At 31.8% G+C, this 23471-nt stretch overlaps 1 protein-coding gene across 1 annotated transcript in view; it reads right to left on the bottom strand.

The window, feature by feature from the left end:
- Nucleotides 1–23471, bottom strand: part of LOC117120304 (voltage-dependent calcium channel type A subunit alpha-1-like) — a 187190-nt gene that overhangs the window by 58234 nt on the left and 105485 nt on the right. The window contains exons 13-26 of the mRNA XM_033265323.1: nucleotides 20482–20703; nucleotides 19847–19959; nucleotides 18721–18830; nucleotides 16560–16691; nucleotides 14061–14142; nucleotides 13128–13245; nucleotides 11905–12100; nucleotides 11573–11616; nucleotides 6518–6679; nucleotides 4830–4920; nucleotides 3821–3950; nucleotides 2951–3123; nucleotides 2169–2271; nucleotides 1376–1536 (exon numbers count right to left, since the gene is read on the bottom strand). Coding sequence (XP_033121214.1) covers nucleotides 1376–1536; nucleotides 2169–2271; nucleotides 2951–3123; nucleotides 3821–3950; nucleotides 4830–4920; nucleotides 6518–6679; nucleotides 11573–11616; nucleotides 11905–12100; nucleotides 13128–13245; nucleotides 14061–14142; nucleotides 16560–16691; nucleotides 18721–18830; nucleotides 19847–19959; nucleotides 20482–20703 — 1837 coding nt within the window. The remainder of the gene's footprint in view (nucleotides 1–1375; nucleotides 1537–2168; nucleotides 2272–2950; nucleotides 3124–3820; nucleotides 3951–4829; nucleotides 4921–6517; nucleotides 6680–11572; nucleotides 11617–11904; nucleotides 12101–13127; nucleotides 13246–14060; nucleotides 14143–16559; nucleotides 16692–18720; nucleotides 18831–19846; nucleotides 19960–20481; nucleotides 20704–23471) is intronic.

Here is a 23471-nt window from a genome sequence, read left to right as displayed (position 1 = left end):
TAAGATAGATCATTTTAACCTAAAAGAAGGGCCTCAATGTGTATAGATGGTGAAAGAATATGTTTGTAATAAATAAAACCATGATGATAATGCTTATATTTAGTTTCAAACACACGTGTGTGGCCTACAGTATATTATAAATAAGATAAGCCCTATGTCGTATTGTTTTCTATATGGGGAGTGGGGTGGGGTGGGGTGGTTATAGTAAATTACTAACCGGGAAATGAAGATTGTATGTTATTGTTATTATTATTATTATTATTATTATTGTTATTATTATTATTATTATGTTGTAATGATGTTGTTTGTACTGTTCTTTAATTTTATTAAAGAGGGCCCCTGAATATCAGTTAACCTACTGGGCTAAACTAGAAGGGTTACCCTCTTTAAAGATGGTTGAAATAAAAAATTAAAAAATAATAAATACCCACTCTGACCCAAGACCCCTGTTACGCGCCTGGTGTTAGCGCCAATGTGTGGCTTTGTGCGGACAGGAGATGTGCCCCCCCCCTCTGAAGCTGGAAAACCTTGTTTTTGCAAAATAAATTGATGCAATTTGCTATTATAGGCCCCTAATCAATAAATAAATAAACATCTAAGGAAAGAAGAGCTTAGATTGGTACCAGATAAAATAATTTTGTTATCAACATTAATACATTATGCTAATTTTCATCTTTGTAATAATAATAATAATAATAATAAAGATTTATAAAGCGCACATCTCCACCAAAGGTGCTCAAGGCGCATAGACAATTAAACCAATTGTAAGCGGATAAGACGATGCAAATTATTTCTGTGACAGTCTTTTGAAGTGTGTAAAGCTCCATTTTATCCCATACATAGTCAAAATATTGGGGGGGATGATACAATGGACCATCCCCCCCCCCCTTTTGTTTATTGGGGGGATATATTTCCCCATCCCCCAGGGATCTACGCCTATGACTTCATATACGAAATGTTCACCCCTGATTTAATTATTTATCTAAATAATTTATTTCAAATTCAAAACAATGATGAATATCATTTATCAATCCAATTTAAAATTTCCCAAAAGGGTCAATTCTTCAAAAAAAATAAAATTTTTGGTGTTAGATGCTTAGACAATAATAATAATTATAATAGATGGATTTATATAGCGCAAATAAATGAGGTCTCTATGCGCTTGGGACTAGATGTTTCACTTTTCAATAACTTCTCCTCCCCTAAGGGTCACTTCATGTCATCTGCAGCTAGTAAACCGGCGCACTTTCATCTGTTCACTTTCATCTGCGCACTTTCATCTGTCCATGACAGGGGCCGAGTGAACCAGTACACTGGGGTAACCCCCAAATTTATGTTTGATACTGAAAATTCCTGATAAAGTGGCAAGACTTACTGGCATTCATCCTGAGTGACTTTGGACATATCGGTACAATAGTTAAAGCGTCCCTTCAATAGTTGAACACCGATGACAGCGAATATAAACATGAAAAGGAAGTAAACAATTGCAATGTTTACAACATTCTTGACTGAATGTACTACGCAGTCGAAAACAGCCTGAAAGACAAAAATCAAATGCACATCAAGTATTTAACTTTAAACTAATTTTAAAGTTCTTTAAAGAAATCATTTGAACCAGACCACATTTCGTAATACAAATTATTAATTACAATTGCAGAAATAAAATGTAAAAAATAACTAAAAACATGCAAATTTTGGGTTTCTACTGTATTAGTGCATCAAATTAATGTTTCAATCGAGGCATTTTTTTGCCACAGATTATTTGAGCCAATGGCTGAAATTAAATACATACATAAACACACATGAAAAAAGAGTATAAAATAACCTCCATCTTGTATTAGCAGATAGCAGTATTAGCATGGCAGAATTGTTACAGATTGTTATAAAACCAAATGCACAAATTAGTCCAAAATTATGAACACTTACAAAATGGCAGTTTAATAAATATAAAAAAAAATAAACATTCTGTAAATTTTGTGTGCTGATTGAATAAATCAAATTAAATCTGTAGTCATCCTTTGCTCTGACCAAGATGAAGAGCATACACGATTGTTGATTTCCCCCCACCCTACATTTCAAAGTCTTTTATTTTCAAAATCTGCACAATACAAACAAAAACAATATTTTCTCAGAAAAGACATAGTATAACATTACTAGTATTGACTCACCTTCAATTTTGGGATCCTTTTGATGGTCTTCAGAGGACGTAATACCCTCAAAACACGGAGACATTTGATAGTGCTTAGATCTCCACTTCCCGAACCATCTGAACTATTTTGAATAAGAAAACCAAAAATGTTACTCTACAGACCTTGTTACCTTCTTTTATTCTTTCCTTTTCTAATAAATTTGATGGCATTGATTACTATTGTGTATCTAGTATATTTCATTCCTTGAGCAAATAATGCACTTAAACAGTAATAACATTTTTTTTGAGTCAATGTTAATCCTTTAAGCCAAGTATTCTTATTTGTCGCTACGATGTTTTCAGCGCAAGCGTTTTACCGGGTAGCAGTCCCCCACACAATCAGGAAGGCTCCCTGATTCGACCGACCAATCACTAACACCGAAAGCTGTCGTCGATAGCGTGTAGCAATTGTATGGAAACCTAGTTGATTGACAGATGTACAGTACTGTTGTATTTTTGTAAACATGGTGCAGGATGATTGCAATTTTATAGCAAGATAATTTGGTTCTCAAGGCAAGAATTGAAATTTGTTCAGTGTAATGGTTATGTCCCCATGCTTGGTAGATTTGGTTTTTTTTTTTTTTTGGTTTTTTTTTTTTTTTTTTGTTTCTTTTTTTTGGCTTTGAGATTTTGTGACAGTTGGTAAAAAAAACCCTAAAATACTTTGTTCTGGTGATTTATACTCAAGCAAACATTCGTTTTCAGGAAGACCAACTACAGCATCTATTGAGTATATTTTACAGAATGGATTTTTATAGTTACCTTGCATTGACACCAAATGCCACAAGGGCACAAATGACAACAGTTGCATCAAGGATGTTCCATATATCTCTAATATACGCACCAGGATGCAGTATCAAGCCCATATCCACTACTTTCATGATTAATTCAAGAGTGAAGATTCCGGTAAAGATGTAATCAAAATAATTCAAGACCTGTGTGATAAAAAAAAAAAACCCAGAATATTGTACATTTGACCATATACTACCAGGATGCCATCTTCTATTTATCTAAAACGTGTGGGTATAAAAATAGGTTAGAGGCCAAATGTGAATTTTTGATTTTACACTGAGGGCCACACACAAACTTTGATGATTATTCCAGTGTACTTCCAAAAACCTTTCTGCACTGCCTTTATATACTACATATGCTCAGTTTTGACAGTACTTTTTACAGATGGTTGGTGATGGACTGTACAAACTTTTCTAGCCAAAGATGGTTGGCGGGCCACATGCGTATAGGGATTATATTTCTGCGGGCCACAAAAAAAAAATCACAGTCGGGCCACATGTGGCCTGAAAGCTGCAATTTACCCATCTTTGACCTAAAATAATCATAGGTTTGTACCAAATACATTTCAGCATTTCACTTCTGGGGATCATTTGCAATAATTTGTAGATTTTATATAGTTCACACACTCTTGTTTTACTAGTATTATTTGTATATCCAGATGCAATGCCTTGGTTCTTGGTTGTATTATACTTTTATTTTTTACATTAAAAAAAAATGTTGCACTCTTGGTTTCTCCTCTTGTGTATGTATGCATCATTTAAAGTTTTGGACGCACTTTGTTTTTCAGTTTTTCACTGCTGTAAAAGTTTACAGCTAATAAAAAAATGTGTTTAACTGTACCGTGTTACGTGAACTATCTGTATTCACTGGATCTTCTGCAGCTAATGCAATACTACTAAGTCCAATAACTATCATAATGGTGATGTCAAATGCACGGTTTATTACACACTTGTGAACCAGCACACGGAATCTGTTGAGAAGTATATACAATAAAATGAATAAAAAACTTTTAAATATAACCAAATTATATGTGTCACTATTATACCTAGTGTTATTAGAAATGAAATTATATTTTTCATATATTAACTAAATAATTTCTTCATCCTTTTTTAAATCATATCTATTTCTAACTAGTTTAAACAACATTCCAATAGAGTACTACATTTAGGACTCCTAGGAGTTAAATTTGTTGGGTTCCCAATGCTGTGTCAAAGCTACAACATGAGGCATGATGCACAGGGGGAGGGGGGAAGGGTCCATGGATCTGGAAGGGGGAAATCCAGCATTGCTAGGGCAATATGGGGCCCTGGTCGAGTCCAGCGCTGAATGCCCTGGAAGCGGGCCTCATTTCAGGTGTTCTAAGTCTATTATGAGCTAACAGCAGCTAATAGCCCAAATTGCTATGAGCAGTTAATAAATAATTATACTTGGACATCATTTATGATTAGGTAGGTGGTGGCCTCTAGTGCCCATGCAGTAGGACTTGCTATGCCAACACTGCTTCATTAATGAGCAATGACGTACTTAGTGGCTAGTACAGGAGTGTCTCCACCGCCAACCACAGTTTATCATAGCTTTTTCAACTGATGTTTCAGAACCTATGAAATTTCTGAATAAAAAGCTAATAAGAACACACATAAATAAGCAATATACTGTACTAGTTAATCTAGGTATATTTAATTGTCAATAATAAACAAGAAGTATTAAGTTAGAAGCTATTTTCTTTGTATGTTTTTATGTAAGGTCAATCAAATTTATAGTATCTTGTATAATTAAAAAATCAATGTCAACTTTCTTGAACAGATCTGAAAAAGATATATTAAAAACCTAAACAAAAAGAAACACTTACGGATTAGTTGGACTGAATATAAATAGAGAACTGTACTGAACCATTGGTTTTGGACCATTTTCATCTTCCTCTTCCTCTTCCACTTTTGGAGCTAGAAAAGAAGAAAACTAAATCATAAACCAATTATTATGTACATGTTTAAAGAAATATTTACTAGTAAGAAATTCCAAGATGCTAAACTAAATTATATATTATGGATTATAAATAATTTTCACAAGCAATGTGAAACATAAATAAGAATCTTACAGTATCTACTTAATCAATATATTCCATAAAGTTTTATTTAATTTGATCAAAGTCAGCTTTCACCCACATCATTAATAACTTTGTTAAAAAAAGGATTATCAATTCATGTACCATAAGAGATCATATTTTAGACATTTTATATTGTGTTCTTAAACATACAAAAAATGTACTTAATAATATATTTTTCTATTCAATATCATTAAGAATGTGAATTGGCACTTACATGATCAACAAACAATTTTTATGTCTCACTCAGACATACTGTTTAACCCTAATACAAACAAATGACTTACCATGCAGTAAAGAAAAGTAATTAATAGGTTTGACAAAGTGTTTGGCTTTGAAAACCATAAACTGGCATACCCTTCTTGCTCATTAGACGAGACTTTTTTTATACCATGTTTTACGAACCCACCAATATTAATAATTCTGAATAAAAATAAAATTTTATTTTTGGCCAATTAGCCCAACCGCTGCAACGAAAAATGGAAATTTCAGAAAAAAGTTTTTTTTTTAATTAATTCTGCTGCTACCTTGAAATCTCCAAAAATTAAATATGTATATTTCTTCCTATATCAATTTAAAGCATTTCACCATCCCATTACTACACTGCTTACATTCAACAATAAAATTTTATTTTTATTTTCTCCTCCGTCTGAATGTTTTAGGCAAACCCGTTTGTTTCCGCCCTCCTTTGACGATCTTTAAAAAAATAAGTTTGCAAAACAAGATATAAAAAAGTTTTGCCTTATTAGTATATAAAAGTGAATACAGTGATCCAATAATGATTGAAAAAACTTTTTAACAAACTTTAAATATAGACTAATATGTTTGATCACTGATACAAATTAAATAAATACAACTGTTTTTCATACAACCGCCTGCCTGCTTTGAAATGAAATGATGTTCATTGCAAAACAATACATAAATATTTTAAAAGTTATAAATCAGCTGTTGGCACAATAGAAACAACACATTTCATCAACCATTAAGAGTATTTTATACACAAATAAAACAAGTAATTAATTACAGTATAAAACTAGTAATGATCTATAGAATAGGAGGCACAGGTATATGTGTCCTTATTGTTCCTGTCTGCAAATGGAAGAAGACATTTTAAACTATGTATTGTCACCTCAATCTAGCTATACAAAAATATGATACTATGATTTCCTAGCTGTGTACTGTAAGCTATTCTAGCTTAAAGGGCTATTATAGCTGAAGTTTTAAATCCCGCTAGAGAAACTTCCAACTGAAAACAAAAACTTTTTGTTGAAGGCTATGCATGCGACAATTATAACACAGCAATATTCCTTTTCAAGCACTGTTATTATTATTTATTTATTTACATAAATATATATATATACACCCAAGTAGATAAATATAATAAAATAACTTATTCCAAGTCCTCAACCCATATAAATCAAATTTTGAAATGAAACCTTCATTATCTTGTTGCCCGTTCTTCCTCCTCATTTGGCATTCACAGTGACAGGAACAAACACAAGGACATTCACAGGAGGGACAGTCACAAGGAAAAGGGATTCCGTGAACATTAAGATGATCGTACAGTTTCTTTAAACGGGTTTTCCATGTGTTCGGCTCTACAAACAAAAATCAATATTACGAAGACAATGCACAAACAAAATACATGAGGCACAAAGGGAAATGTAAAAGAAAAATCAATGAAATCAGGTAATTAAAAAATTAATTAACTAAACTTATGGTTGCTGTGGAATGTGTTCAAATTTACAATTAGCCAAAAGATGGTAATTGGAATTCAGAATTAATGGAGATTTAAAGGAAAACAAATTTTCACACAGTAATAAATATTCTGTATATGTAATTAAATTTACATTTTTAAGGTAAGTTTATTACAGTATTGTATTACAGCTATTGTAGACCTCTTAGTATTATATAATTAATCTAAATTGTGTGGTGTTGATAAAGCTAATGATAATAAATCTTGATAATAAGTTTTCCATTATTATGTAAGGGTGCTAGTTATATTTTTACCAGTATAAAAAGGTGTACATTACAGACTATTATTTAGTTTAGTTGATACTAAACTTTAAATTTATAAAAATTTAACATTTTAACATATCAAGACATTTTATTATTTTCTTGACTGTTTAGTTATTTTACCAAATTTATTAATTCCAAAAAACAATTAACAATTTGATGTGGTATAATTCTGAAAATGGTAAACATACAGGGTACGGAATGAAAAAAAACCCCAAAAAACAATGGTGTATGCAAGCATGAGGATGTAAGTGTATCAAATGCAACAGAATAGTGCATATACCACATTAAGCCAAAGTTACATAAAGAAAGTAGCTGACGCTTGATTTGAAATAAGCCAAACAATTTCAATGAAAAAGAAAACATCTTGGTGCAAGGTTTTGTTATGATTCTTGCAATCATATTAAGCAATTAGTAGAGCTCAGCATAGTACACTATAGGAAAATTATTATATGAAGGTTAGATTTAATGCTTGAAAAAATTTCCCGAGGACCTGCAAGGCTCGAAGGAAATTTTTGAATGCATTAAATCTAACCTAAGTATAATTTTCCATTTAGTATACGATGCATGCTCTAATAATTGCTTTATAAGTCAATCGCCGTCTTTTAATTTTAGTTTTTTATAACCAAATCTTGTAACAGTCATTGGTTGCTATAGTGATATGATCAGTATACGTGTGCGTATTTACATTTAGCTGTGCGTATGCCGATTTTTGCTCCTGCAGTACGCGTTTAATTAACTACACATCAGCAGTACAGTACGGATGCGATGAATAACTATTGTAATTTGCATTGTGTTAGAAAGAACTTGTTTGTAATGCTATTTTGATAGACTTTCGTCAAAGAAATGAACATTTCAGCATTCGAGAGGGAATACAGTCACTGACGTCCTTTTTAGTCGGTGCATGCAGACAGGTAAAATCGTGCGATGATTTCATAACTAGGCCTAGGCTAGGCTACGGCCAAGTAATAGTAGTTGGAGGAGGCCTGGGCGGCCTCCTGCTTGGCTGTAGGCCTACATCTAAATTTGTTCCTTCAGTGAGTCTTTAAAATAGGTCTAGAATATTCCTATTAAACGTTCAGTTTGTTGTGTTTATGAGGGTCCATTGATTTCATGAATTCCTTAATTGTTCATACTTAATATTGAATTTGAAGTAACTGTCTTCGGGTTCAAATAAAGCTTGTTTTACGAAAGTATTCACGGTGACAAAAAAATGAGGATTATTTTTTTTGCACACGAACCTAAAAAAAATCAAGCCAAGTGTCCACTTACGGTGGGGAATAAGCAAATAACATTGGGAGTTACAGTGATGACGTCACGATTGACTTATAATAATAATTATGACAAAAGCATTAGCAGCCACAATTTATAGGAAAGAATGATCTGTGACTGATTTATAGGAAGTTGAGATGTTTTAGTTGCAAGTAAAATTCCAGCTTTTTACTAACAAAGAAACATTAACAACAAATTTAAGGCATATATAATAGTCTTAAACATGATAGTAATATGTCAATGATAAAGTTGATTATAATATAGTATCTGAATATAATTTGTGAACAAATGAAAAACAATTGTTTGATTACATTAATGACATTTGAAAAGAAAATATATTAAGTATTTGGTAATCTACTTGAAAGGGATACGAGGTTAATAATTCTGACCACTACCATCTTTTCCTTTTAATTAATATGGCTCCTCTCATTGGTCAATTTCTAAAGAGCAGATTATATGACTAATGTTACATAAATACATTGATGAGATTGACTCTGCAAAGAATATGAAGAAGCATTGAACCATGAATACTTAGTCAGATTTGACTGAAGCTGTAAGAATGCTGTGGTGCAAACTGCCCTGCCAAGGACATGAACAAGCATTAACCATGGGTATGAAATCAGTTCTAAATGATGTTATGAATACAACAATGCCAGCTACCCTGAAGAAGAAATGTACCCCAGATTATGAAATCAGTCTTGAGTGCTAATACAATATGCTACAGTAGTTTAAAGTACTTTAACTATGTTGACAGCTTTTTAGATTACCAAAACTATTGCATTGAATTATTATATAGAACAATTAGCTTATAATGAAGCTAAAATATATTTACACACAATTTGAAAATACATTTATTGCCATACAACTGTTTAAATAAAATGTCAACGGACAATTAATCTGTATGTTGTCAGCATTCATGTTTTCCAGAAGGGTATGAATCTTACAAACAAGTTTACAACAAAAAATATTATATCATACGGTTTACAGTACCCTTTAAACCAAACCACTTTAACACAGTAACGTAACTGCAAAATAGTACAGTACCATATATGGAGTAACTGGGTTAAACCAATCCACTGCAACAGAGTACAGTACCATAGCTAACTGGTTTCAGTTAAACCACTGCAACATATTAAAGGGCCTGTCGTATGTGGTGTAACTGGGTTAAACCAAACCACTGCGACACATTACCATAACTATGTTTGAGTCAAACCACTGCAACATAGTAAAGTACCGTAGAGTACCTGGTTAAAACCACATCACAGACATATATAGTACCATATCTAATTGCTATAATCCAAACCAACCAAGCATGTTTCGGTTTTATTGTTAATAATGTGTATTAGTCAACTAGAACTTTATGCCATACATTATGCTATTTATATATAATGCAGCATTCTGCAGTAGGTTATGAACGGAATTTGTAGTCCAATCAAGAATAATGACAGGCATACTCTATCATTTGAAATATTGATGAATGCTTGCACCGAGGATAATTATGGTGTTTTATAGGATTGAGCACGAATGCCAACATTGACAAAGTCAATTGTGAAATCCCTTATTGATGGAACCCGCCACATAGGAGCCAACTAAATGCATTAAGACTGTAGACTATATAAATAAAGAAGTTTCACATTAGAATAAATACTGAACATCTATTTTCCTAATATGCTCTTCCAATGTTCTAGAGAATTTGCAATATATTATACACAGGCGAATCACATATGAGGCTAATGAGATCCTAAAAAAAACCACCATTATCATTCACAAAAAACCAAAAATTAAAATTTTGAATACATTTTTATTCTCCAAATTATAAGATTTAAAATGACGGGTCATTTATGAGTGAAAGTATTACGGCTTCTTTGTACTGAAGTATACAATACTCTCACATTCTTATTCTAATTACTCAGTTTAGCAATTGGCAACAGTATGCAGTGGCTTTGGAATGGCAAACCACACATTTCCATATGATCAGTACAAATATTTTTACTAAGTTTTATGAAAGGCACAATATTTAATTCCAATTCAAAGTCACTGACAAAATAATTTTATTGGCTACTATTTTTGTTATTAAATGGCAATGAAAGCCAGGAGAAATTAACAACTACTGTAACATTTTTAGTGGTTGGTAAACATGAAGCAAGTGAAAAAAAATCGCTTATTTTTACTTGCATCTGTTCATGCACGGCGTTAGGGCACCCACATACCCAAATGAAAGTGCAATCATTCAATCCAAACAAGAACGCAGTGTGATTCTTGGTAAATTGTATGTGCAATTCCAATCCAAACAAACAAATCTCTCAAGGTGCCATATTTATACATCAAAACATCTTTTATGTGTAAAAAAAATATCATAATTCTTGAATGCCTATTTCAGCAGCTATTCTCTTTTCATCTAAACGCAAAGATAAGAAGAGTACAATTGCTGAGAATTGCTTTATTTCCTCGCGGGATTTGTTTGTTTTGGACATATAAGTCAAGAGGCACCTCATTTTTGTCTTAAATCAACTTTCTCTCTGAACTATAAAAAATGTTTGACATATTATATCATTGCCCGATGGCACTGTTAACGCAATGTTGCAATAGGTGGTGCAGCTAGTTATAACTAGGTCAACTTGAGCAGCTAAGACCTAGGGTCGCTGATATTATGAGGTCACAATGGTAAAAGGGAAATGAAAACTTCATGACCAAATGTTTTAAGAATAATAATTATATTATATTATATTGGAAAATAGGAAATTGCAAATCAAGCTAGGTTAAAATACAGTAAATATGTTACATAAACATAGATTACTTTATTCTTTATTATTCATTATTTCCAGTAGCCCACTCAAGTGATCTAGCTATAAATGATATTGATTGAAATATCTTTATTTACTCATTATTTGACAAATCTAAAACATACACCCATCATTGCATTTCTGTAAAGTTTTTTTTTTGTAATCATTTAATTATATAAACCAATAATGCCAACAATTTTTCTTAAATTCAAACTGCATTTCAATTTTAGAAATCTAGTATTAAAAATCAAAATCATCATCTATCATGAATAAATTAAAAAGTTATTCATCCTGATAATACAAGATTTTAATTTATTATTATTTAACTGATTAAGGCTCAAATTAAAAGTAAGCAATTAGTGTGCAGGTGAATTTTTTTTCTATGTTAGGTTTATGTTATCTTTCCTTTGGGTGTCTTACCTGCTTCTACTTTTTTGTTGACATCATTGGACTTTCCCTCCTCACTGCAAATAAAAACAAAATCAATAATTTAATATCAATCTCAATTCACAAAGAAAAAAACAACATGAAGCGCCTCTTTACGGCTGCTAGGTAGTCACGGACCACGCCCATACGCATTTCAGCACAACGCCCTGCAAGTTATGGGTTATTCTCCTACCTTTCCTACCTTTACCTTTATCATCACCATCATCATCATTACCATAATTATCATTTGCTTGCTTAGGTAGCATGAAGAACATAAAATGTGACTTGATACATAAAATAATGGAAAGTGGTACTATATTATTTACATTGCAAGTTGTCCTGTGTCAGGATTTGGTGATCCCTTTCGACTCATACTTGGTGTCTGTTGAACTACTAACGCCTCCACCTCTCGGTTGATCTTATCCTGTTTTTCTGCATTCTCCATCTCTTCCAATCTGGAGAGTTCTTGAGCATTGGCTAAGTTGTCCACGGCAATGGCAAGGAAGACATTCAACAGAGTATCTGAACAACAGTAGCTAAGAAAAAACTTGCAGGATTTGATAAATTCAAATTACTTGTGATCTTTTGGATTCAGTGTCTCTCGTAACATCTCGTAACAGCCATGATGCGCGAACAATGGATTGTTTTTAATGACAATAATAACGATTTGCTCAGACTGCCACTGACATTCAGCAGGCAGCGTTGCACCGTTTAGCGTTCAAAGGGAGTGGAGTTAGACTTGTCGTACGATGGAGTGAGTCCCCCTATTAAGAAAAGGTGGCATACAAACAAAAAATCTAACGAATCAACCTTGACTTTAATGAAATTTGATTTAAATTTACAACCATTTCTAGGTTAATTATTTTGGTATAAATGTACTTTAAGGTCAACTTCACAACCTGAGAGCATAGAAGGTTAATTATTGTGATTTTAAAGATTTGGTTTGTGATAACGATTTTACAAATTTCCTTTTAATTATATATTAGTTGATTTTGCGATTGTTTGATTTTTTTTTATAATATTGCACATTTGAATTTTTATATAATAATAAACTTATATTTTTATAGCTATTTTTTATAATTGATGTTTAATGTTTTGGAAGTTGGAGTTAATAGTAATTTGTGTACAACATTTGCCACTCCCAAGCCTCCCTCTTTCATTGTTTCACATTTTCTTATGTGTTGTACTGTTTGCAAGAAGGAATAAAATAAAATAAAAAATAAAATGACATAATAAAAAAAAATAAATAAATAACATAAAACCTCATATGATCATTGATTGTATGACTTGACACTGATGGCCCTATTCCAAAATAAAGATGTTTCTTGTAACAAGCTAACAAACACTTGAATGGGAATTTCTGATAAGCCCAACTCCCCCTTTGGATATTATTCCTAAAGTCCCACAAGACAACAGCGTAACTGTAAGTTAAACATGTGAGTTTCTTGAACATGTGCATATCTCTGGCTCATTTCTAATTGGACAGTTGTTAAGTTTGAAACTCCAGAAAGGTCCACTGAACCAAACAACATTCTTTAAAAAAGGATACAGTTACCGAAGAGCACCAAAATAATAAAGTAAATGCTAGCCCACATTCCCGAAGGTACGCCACCTTGCGACACAATACCATAGTACATAACTGCATTCCAATCTTCACCGGTCAAAATCTAAAGGAATAAAAATATATGCTAATAACTCCTTCAAATTTTTAATACAATTCTTACAGAATTGAAAATAGTACAATATCACAGTTTACAGTATCCTGATTGGTGGATTTGAAATGAATATTTCCCATTACTAAATTTGTTATTGCTTAACTACCGTTATAATTTATACATTTGCTTATTTCAAATATGTTTTTTTTAATATTTTGTTTTCTCAATTTGGACTATCAGTAAATACGAAAATAATTCAATACAATTTGTTTATGTTTCAATAGTCTACCGTTTAACTGCTGTTTTGAATTTCACTTATAATAAATTGCTTATGTTCATTTCTGTCAAATGATAAGGGGTCGTTCACAATTACCAACATGTTCGTTGGTAATTGTAACAAACAGTACTCGTTTTCGGTACCCCTCACTCCCCTCTGAAAGCATCTAAAGCAACCTACTTACTTGCTTAAAAATGAATATTATATTAATGGTTACATTATAATTTTACCATTATTTTATATATTACATGTTATTTTGAATCACCATTTTTATGCATACCGGTAATATGTAAAAGTTTACAAATTTGTCTACCTCCACCCACTAGCATATTGTTTGTACACTTCTGTAAATGTTGATGTTCTCTAAATATCCAATACATTTTGTAACTTGCTCATGTTCAATTATCTGCTCATGCCCATCAAACTATTTTTATCATGTTATAATATTAGAAATGACAACAGTACTTTTAAGATCCATAGCCGACTAACGCAGCTATGCCTTTTATTCCTCTTTCTTACGTTGAATAAACTGCTCAAATCTTCATCTTACCTGGAAAACTGTCATTAGGGCAATAGGGAATGTGTCAAAGTTGCTGGCTGGTTTTTCGTCATTTGGATCAATGTTATTGAAACTAATCCACAGAGTGTATAAAAAAACAGAGCAATATCATTACATCACATTATTTTATAAAACATAAAGATTTATTGATATTGAATCAAATATTAATGATGCTATAAAATTTTATTTTTTTGACATATAAAAAGTTTTTAAACATTCTTCAACTCTTGAGTCCTATACGTAACAGTTTAAATATTTAGATTATTATTGTTGAAAATTATCAGTATATTTCTACAATATTTTATGTCAACATCTTTGTCGTCATTGGCACTGTTGTTTTTGACATCACCGTATTGTAAATAATTTGACAAATCTACTACTTTTTTAAGTTTCTTTTTAAATTTATTTTCCTGTTCTAGTCAATCAAAAAATGAACCATGTCATAATCAATTGCTAAGGCAACAATATAACCAACATGGTATGTGCCACATTTAAGCCCCTAGTTACACCATACAAAATCTGCACAGTACTATTATTGATTTGTCTCCAGAAGTGTTTATCAAGGTTGTTGCCAATCAATATGAATCAATAACAACCTAACTTGTTCGATTTGATTTTAATCTCATGACAGAGCTGGTAGAAATTCCAATATTTCATTGGCTATTAAGACAAACAACAAGAAAATATACAATTTAAACACCAGCAATCGTTTTGGGATTTTAATTTTTTTTAGTGCATGCTAACTAACACAAGCTGCCACATTTTGAACAATACAAGCATTATAAAAAGTGTTGTTGCAGCACATACAAAGCATATTTATACTGTTCACAAAACATATTCACAAAACAGTACATACGATGTATAGTACAATTAATTTTTGAATGATAATTAAAGTGCAATTATTTTATTAATTCCAAGAAATATTAAATAAAACCAACTGTTAAATAAATATTAAGTAATTACTGTTGTTGAAGGCAAAATAACATGGCTACATGTAGTACAAATGTATTTTGAAGAATCAAACATTCGTTTCAAATATTTAACAAAAAAGATGGCGTAAAGTAATTTCAGCAGCTTTGGATGACTTTAAAATAAAGAAAATTATGTGCATTAGCAGGATTGAACCCCAAAGGCTAGAAAATGCATATCTTGACCTTCAAATCTTCCAATTTGCAACAGAAAGTGATAATAGGCAAGTTTGAACTGCGCATCTCCATGTCAATCGACGTTAACACACACAACTTAGGGTAGGCATCAGAATTGACTAAAAATACTAAACTGCGATACATAGTTTAATGAATACTTGCTTCAAACGGCTATTTATTGAGAAAAATCCAGACTATACTTAAGTCTGTGCCAACTTGGAGGCCTATGTTGTGTGTATTAAATGATTGTTTATGTTGATTAACATTCAATACGGGCAAGTGCAGTTCAAAATCCGAAGTGGATTGTACCTATTTCTCCTAAGCAATATTTTCAAAGTACTAAGCAATATAATGCCATCATCACTGGTTCAAATGCTAGATTCTTCAGAAACACACAAACATGATATTATTAGTAATGATGTGGGTGAAGTTTTGCAAGGCAAAGTAACAATAATAATCAATGCTTGTGGTACGTAGATGGTTCTGAAAAGATTTTGTTTTGTCAAGTGTGTCTCAACATTCCTAAAGGTATCATAATTTTTATGGGACATCCGAATGAATAGTTTTTACAAATATTATTCTCCTGATGACGACAGAAACAAGTAAATCAAAACATCAAGACACTCTCAACAAAACAACAGTTCTTTTCATTTATTGTGCTGCAAGCATTGGTTATTATTAATAATGTCTGTGCAGTCAATCTCAAAAGTTCAAAGTATCATGGATATGATTCTTAAGGCAGGCAAGTTATTGTAGTGAATGGAAGATTGGAAAAGTTAGAATAGGGTTTAATGTTAGTAAATAATTGGTGTGATTATTATTTAAATATTTTAAGCATTATGTATAAATACCATGAACACTATTTTATAACAGCAAAAGAAATTCAACAGTGTTTTAATTATACTTTAATTTCATTGTTATTAATTTTAGTGTATATAAATGCATATTATTTAAACTATTATTGAAAATGAGGACCAAAATGTCACCATAGAAACAGAAAATGTAATCAAATGCATAAAATAACTGTGCAAACACCACATAATAAAACCCAAATTTATATTTATTTTTTACTGTATTGGTCAGTTTAAAAAAAAATTAAGTAGTCTAAACAAATTTTAGCAAAAGCGACAATACAAACAAGTAGCAAATTAGCGACCAAAGCAATTATAGAGTATACAATTAACAATATCACTTATTATATTGTATTTAAATTGTTAGCGAAAACATAGATATACTTTTTAATTAATTATGTAAATTTATTTTAATATTCAAACCACACCAATCAGAAAAAACATGCAGAAAGTGTCACGGTCACAAAGACCATGAGTGACGGGAATGTAATTACCTTCCGCCAAACAACTGCATTCCAAGCATGGCGAAAATGAGAATGAACAGGAAAAGCAGGAACAGCAAGCTCGCAATTGAGCGCAAACTACTGAGCAAGGAGATTACTAAGTTCCGTAGAGAGGACCAATATCTGTAGGTAGATCCGTGTGGAATGAGAGGATGGACGGTAGAAGGTAGGAAAAAAAAAACTACATATTAGTGACTCAAAATCAATTAAAATGTCGTAGTTGAAAGGTGAAGGTTCAACACAGTGTTGCTGATTTCAATGTTTCTTGTTTGTTGGAATTATTGTGGGTGGTTTCAAAAGCAAAATTTGTGTAATTTTCATTTCATATGAATAATATATTCAAAGTCATCCATCATATTTTGGTTTCAGACTTCTGAAAATTTTATTTATAAGAACAATTTCATAAAAAGTGGACAAAACAAATTGACACCTAAGGTAGGTTATGTGTCTTTAGTGATTTAGTAGAAAACCTTAACTTAATTTGATGTTGCTTTCGCCAAGTTTGTCCCCCAGGCTCCAAGACAAGAAACATTAGAGAGAACCAGAATTAGACTGTGATGTGGAATGGCCTATTTGAAGGATAAACTAGCATTAACGCCATGGTGTGGAGGTGGCTCTTAACGCTCATATCCTGTACTTACCGACCACCAAACATTTGCATACCAAGTAACGCAAAGATGATAAGGAACAGGAAAAGGAGAAAAACAAGACTGAGAATGGAGCGCATACTATGCACCAGGGACACTAGCAGATACCGCATTCTTTTCCAGTATCTGGAAACAAGATTTTTGTCAGCAAGTAATGATTCGTCATCATTTATTACATCCTTAAAGTGATATGAATAATGAATTATATTTCTCACGGTCAGTTGGCAGTGGAACTGTACAGTGAGAAATCTTGGGCTATACAACACATATTTTACATCTAAAATAGTACACACCTTTAAAAAGATGTATATTAAAAATGTTAAATTTCTACTTTGAAAACCCATTTTAATAGTAGAATAATTTAGTGTTATATGTTGCTATGTAGGAGCGGTTCGCAGCATACATATTTTGTTTGTTACAACATGGTTGTTTGGGTATGCCTCCACACATGATGAGTGGTAACAGCTCCTTGTATTTCAAAATCCTATAGATCCATGTAGACATGTCTTGGGGTTTTTGCCCAAAGCAGTGTTCTATAACCTGTGCTCCGTGGACCACTTGGTGGTCCGCCAAAAATTATCGGTCATCCGTCAAACACTAAGGATCCATGGGTGGTCCGCGAGAAATGTAAGTGGTCTGCCAAAAGTTATACATCTACGAAAAACAACATACTATTTTAATCTGACATTTCACACTTTGACGTGCCATGCGTATTATTGTGATATTGGGCTTATCGGCATTGCTTTGTTCCCAACTTGAAATCATACATGGGTCTAGAAATAAGCCGACACATTTGGTCGGTCTCATGCCTGCACACTCACTCTCGCGTGCCTGGGTGATGTTCACACGCAGCAGAATAACGAGCGTAGAAGCCAAATGTTGATATACTGTATTAGTGATATGAGTAGGCCCCAGATATTTTGAAATTGTCCAAATTACTCCAGCCTTGTTTATTCTTTCTGTTGTCATCACTTGAAACTTTGCTTTGTAAAATTTTTGAGTTGATAATCAATTTTCTCATAACACATCATTCAATTTTTGCCTTTAAACTTTCAGAGATATTATGTAGAGAGAAGATTCAATATTGTAACAAGACCCATAGTGTTGAAATATACACTGACAAGAAAATCTATAACATGTCAAGGGCTCCAGAGGTCAAACATGTATTTAGGGACCCAATAGTTAAGAATGACCTCTCCATGTTAGACTCTGATACCAGGCTAGACTGAAAACGAATTGGATTCCACTGCTAGTTTACAATTATAAGCTTTCATTCCCATTATCATGGTTAATTAATTTACAAGAAAGTATATTTATTATTATACACATACTGTAGCAGTTATATGATTTATCATACACAGTACAGTATATGCAACATATCTCTAAAAAAAATAATGGATTGTGCTTTTGTTCGTATATATATATATATTTGTAAAATATAAGAAAATCATTAAACGTCTTTAAATTTTACTGTATGTATAAACAAATAAAATACTTATACTCGCCTTGTTACTTTAAAAATTCTAAGTAAACGAAGAGCTCGAAGAACACTGAGACCAAATGATCCCTCTTTAAATACTGACCATATGACCTCAAACAAGCTCGCTAAGATGACCTGTAAAGATGACAACGCAAGTTACGCACAAGTTGAAGGATATTGTCTGTGTTACCAAAATAAACTTAAATAGAATTTAAAATGATAATTTCCCACTTTGTATATTTTCAAGTAAAGATTAGAAGAAAATTTTTTCCTAGCCAATTTATTAGACACAAAATGTTTGTATATTCTTTGCTCAGATTGAAAATCAGCAAAAAATTGTTTCAATCGGTGTCTTATTATATGTTAATAACATATTTGATCCTATTAATGAGCAACTTAATGTATGTTTTAATTATGTTTTTTGGATTTATAAAAAAAAATATTTTATCTGAGTTTTAAGTGGCTCACAGAGGTCATAATTTATTGGCCTGTGCCTGTTGAAACAAAAAATCCAGTCAAGCACCCTAAAATTGGTTCTGAAGCAATGTGAAAACATGGCGACCAATCATAGCTTTCATTTCATTTCATTTCTTTAGGCAAGAGTGCCAAGGATATGCCAATAAGTGAACTTAATCACTATCCTATGTGGCATATCCGCAGGGGACAGGGGACTAAATGGACCAATACACCGGGGTAACCCCCTACTCTTCTCGAAGAATGTACTTGGTTTTTTAAAGTGCACACAAGACAAATGCGTACACTGGGCCTACGGTTCAAAGTCCTTATCCGAGAAGACTTGTTCCACCACCGGACCCATTGGTGAGTGAGCCGTTCGAATCAGTGCCGATATTATAGCTGAAGGTTACGGTGTCCCTGACTTAACCGCTCGGCCAATCAACCCGCTTGTACTGTACGGTATGCACAATTATTATGTAGATAAATCAGGCAACGGGAAAGTACATCTAAAAGCCCCATTCCCGGCAAAATTTCACGAATGTCTAAATTCAGTTAAACTAGCAATTTCGTATTATATTCATAAGTCTTTATAACATATATAAAAATCAGATTTTTCGTAACTACTGAAATTTTGTCGGGAATGGGTCTTAAAAATTACAGCGATGATTGAAATTTGCAGGAATATAATTACTTACCATGCAATCAAATTTGTTAAATGCAGATTTGAAGTAAATCTGAGGTCCTAAACCGTACATTTTTATAGTCATCTCCAAGATAAAGACACATAGGAATGTTATCTCCGCATAGACTTGAAATTAAAAAAAAAAGGAAAAGTGCTACAATGTAGAAGTTACAAACATAAAACACATTCAGTCCATTGAATATACACTTGAGACGACCTACGCAAGATGTACATGACAACTGATAGAATTCCATTATTAAAATGCTAGGCTTTAAACACTACTTTACTTAAAATTAGTAAATTCAACACTCAATATTTTGACAAGATAAAAAGAAAGATTTATTAATAATAATTTGCACGAAAAATATACATAGCGTTTCACAAAAATAAAAAATTTCTGATTATTAATAATATTGTTATTTTCATTATTATTATTAATATTATTATTAACTATCATTATTATAATTAAATAGAAATTTTCTAGAAATATAACATAACTGGTACAGGCATATATAATGCACTTCTTCCTTGCGGTTATAAAGCGCAGTTCATTCCCCTGGTTATTGAGTCCACATAAATGAATATTGATCCATTAAACAATAACTAAATTAAAATTTTGAATGTACTATTAAAAGATATTGTACTTACAGAGGAATTGTTCAAGCCACTGTGGTTGCGGATAATGTTCAATAGCAACACATACTGTATTCAGAAAAACAAGCACAATGACGAGCCAGTAGAAACCCTGAGATTTGACCATCTTACGAATCTTGATCCGAAGTTGGTACTCCTTCTTGCGAAAACCGGAACATTGCTTTTTTTTCTGCCTGTCTGGTTTTTTGGAGTGATTTTTGGAATTTGTTAGTGGCTCTGGAGTTAATATGCAGAACATAAAATTGGGAGGGGGAAAACAGGGCAAGGGGAGGGGGAATGTCAATGGCATGGGTGTGTGAGGTGTAAGTTAAGCACATGCAAAGGCAATAATTAAAGGGTAGCAAATAAATGAGTGGGATAATTAGGAAGAATGAAGTAAGTGTTTGAGTAATGAATGCAAACACAAACAAGAAGCAAACCAAAAAGAATGAGAAAGGGAGAACCAAAAATGAAATGTGAGAGAAGCAAGCAGGAGAGGGGAGATGGAGAAGAGATGGAAGAAAAAGAAAAACAAATTTTCATTAACCACCATGCGTTTTTTTTTTTTCTGTTTTGTTTTGATTAGATATACCAGCCAGTAGGATTACTTTGTGAACATCAAGATTCAACAAAGTAGTTATTCAAAATCATCATGCTTTTGTGTACAGAGTAGAGACCAGCACGCTAACATCAATTCAATATCATTTACGATTAGATGTAATCTGTCATCCTATAAACAAGTTTTTTATCTATAAAAAGAAGTTGAATTGATGTTACCGTGATACCACCATATAGGCATATAATTCCCCCAAGAATAGGTTCCCACCATATAATAATATTTCAAATTAAAATGTGCATGTTGTGAGTCTTTCTGATTGTGTACTGCAGCGTATAGCTAATATTAACTATTAACACAATTCAAATGCTACAGTACAGAGTACATGTTAAGTTCACAAACTGGAATATACAATAGAAATGTTAGTAATCCATCTAGTCAAGAAAATGAACATAGAAATGAAACACTAAGGAAAGCTTCAAGTTAAAACATTAATGTACTTGGTAAACTAATGTGCTTGACTTGTGGATTTTGTATAGATATGACTGTACCGCAAATTTTGAGGGGATTATTAAAATAAAAATTGCATACAATACAACTATTGAATAACGTAGAGTAAAAGTCAAAATACTGCAATAAATTAAGTAAATAGTATTAAGAGGCCGTGATAAAAATTATATAGTAAAATGTATAAATTTACTTTTCAAAAATTATTTCACCAGAGACACTGCTTCACTATGATTGATTTATGCTACTATAGGGAAATTTAATGTTTCATTTATTCAGTTTGTACTTTATTATAAAATGTAGCAAGAGTTTTGCTTAAAGTCAATACAAAAGAATTATTTTATCCAAAATAAAATTGGCTCATTATTATACTGTAATATCTAGTGAAATTTTATTTTTAATTTATTCTGCTTTTTCCTTGCTATGCAATCTACAAAATTCTTCATTTTACATTATTGAGGTTGACATATGAAATCAATCTGAAGAGAGGGGAGGGAAGAGAAGGGGGTGGGGGAGAGAAACTATAAAATGAATAGTGCCAATAGGAAACTCCTGCAGTGGGTCAAGGTCACATTTTTAAAGTTCATTTTTACAGACTATGAATTATATTTCTCCTTGTCTATAATTTCTTCTTATTTTTTATTTAGCATTCTCCACTAAATTTCTCAACCAAAGTATAGAGTCAATAAAATTATCAATATTATTATATCATCATTATTATCATCACTATTATAATCATCATTATTATTATACACACAGTATTATTATTATTATTATTATTATTATTATTATTATCATTATTATTATTATTATTATTACTATTATTACTATTATTATTATTATTATTATTATTATTATTATTATTATTATTATTATTATTATCATTTGACCTATTAATCTTACAACTTTATTTTGCAGTTATTTAAAAAAGGGTACACAAACCTATATGCCAAATTACATGTAATGTGAATTGAAAACATAAAATGAATAAATTTCAATGCCATATATCAAGGGGACATATCTGAAATCGTCAAAAATCATGAAATCTCAGTAGCTACTGGTGATCATAAATCTCCAGTACAGTACACATAAACATTTGTATTTTATTAACATACTGGCTGAGAACAAAAACTTGCATCACCCCAACCCTCACTGCTACACATAGATTCAATGATAAAAATAAATCTAGAAAAAGAAGTACATTAGCCAAACAAATGAACATGCTAAGCGATGTTGATTGTAAGATATTCACGAAAAATAAAACAGTAAAAAGCGACTCTTTTTAGACTTTGTAGGGCGAATAAATACGAACAATATGTTAACTATGAAATGAACACCAAAGTGCCTAAAATGCTCCTGAAAAACTCATTTTGGATTTCTTTATGAAAAACCAACAAGCAAACAGTTTTACCACAATGAAATCATTATAACGTTGATAGAAATTAAAGGTCTCCATGTAACTATTCTGATAATTTTCATTGGTATTTCTTAACCCTACCATACATGTACAGAATTGGTGTTAATATAATATGAGTTATAAATTTAGTTTATACTAACTAAACATATAAGAAGCTATACACAAATATTTAAAACCTTATGTACAATAAACAATTACCAACAATACCTTTAAGCATTTAAAAAAAAACTACTATTTCTCTGTAAAAAGTTGTGATTCATAACTGAATTAATTACAGATAATAAGAACCAATACAAAATCATTCTCTATAAGAAAACTAAATGTGTGTTTCTGATTTACTACAATTTAAAAAGAGAATTTTAAAATTAAACCTTTGATTGCTTTTACTTTGTGATTTTTCTTGTTACATTCGCTAAATCTACCTAGAGAATGTGCAATTTTACAGAGCTATTAAACATTAGCTTATCCATTTTTTTTGTCAGGATACAGACAGCTCGACCTCAAACATGTCTTACTTTGCAGCGA

This window comes from Anneissia japonica, unplaced genomic scaffold (genome assembly GCF_011630105.1).
Source record: "Anneissia japonica isolate Jap-2015-1 unplaced genomic scaffold, ASM1163010v1 scaffold288069_len450862_cov184, whole genome shotgun sequence".
NCBI lineage: Eukaryota > Metazoa > Echinodermata > Crinoidea > Comatulida > Comatulidae > Anneissia > Anneissia japonica.
The sequence above is the reverse complement of the archived record's forward strand: the minus strand, read 5'-3'. Positions and strand labels throughout refer to the sequence as shown.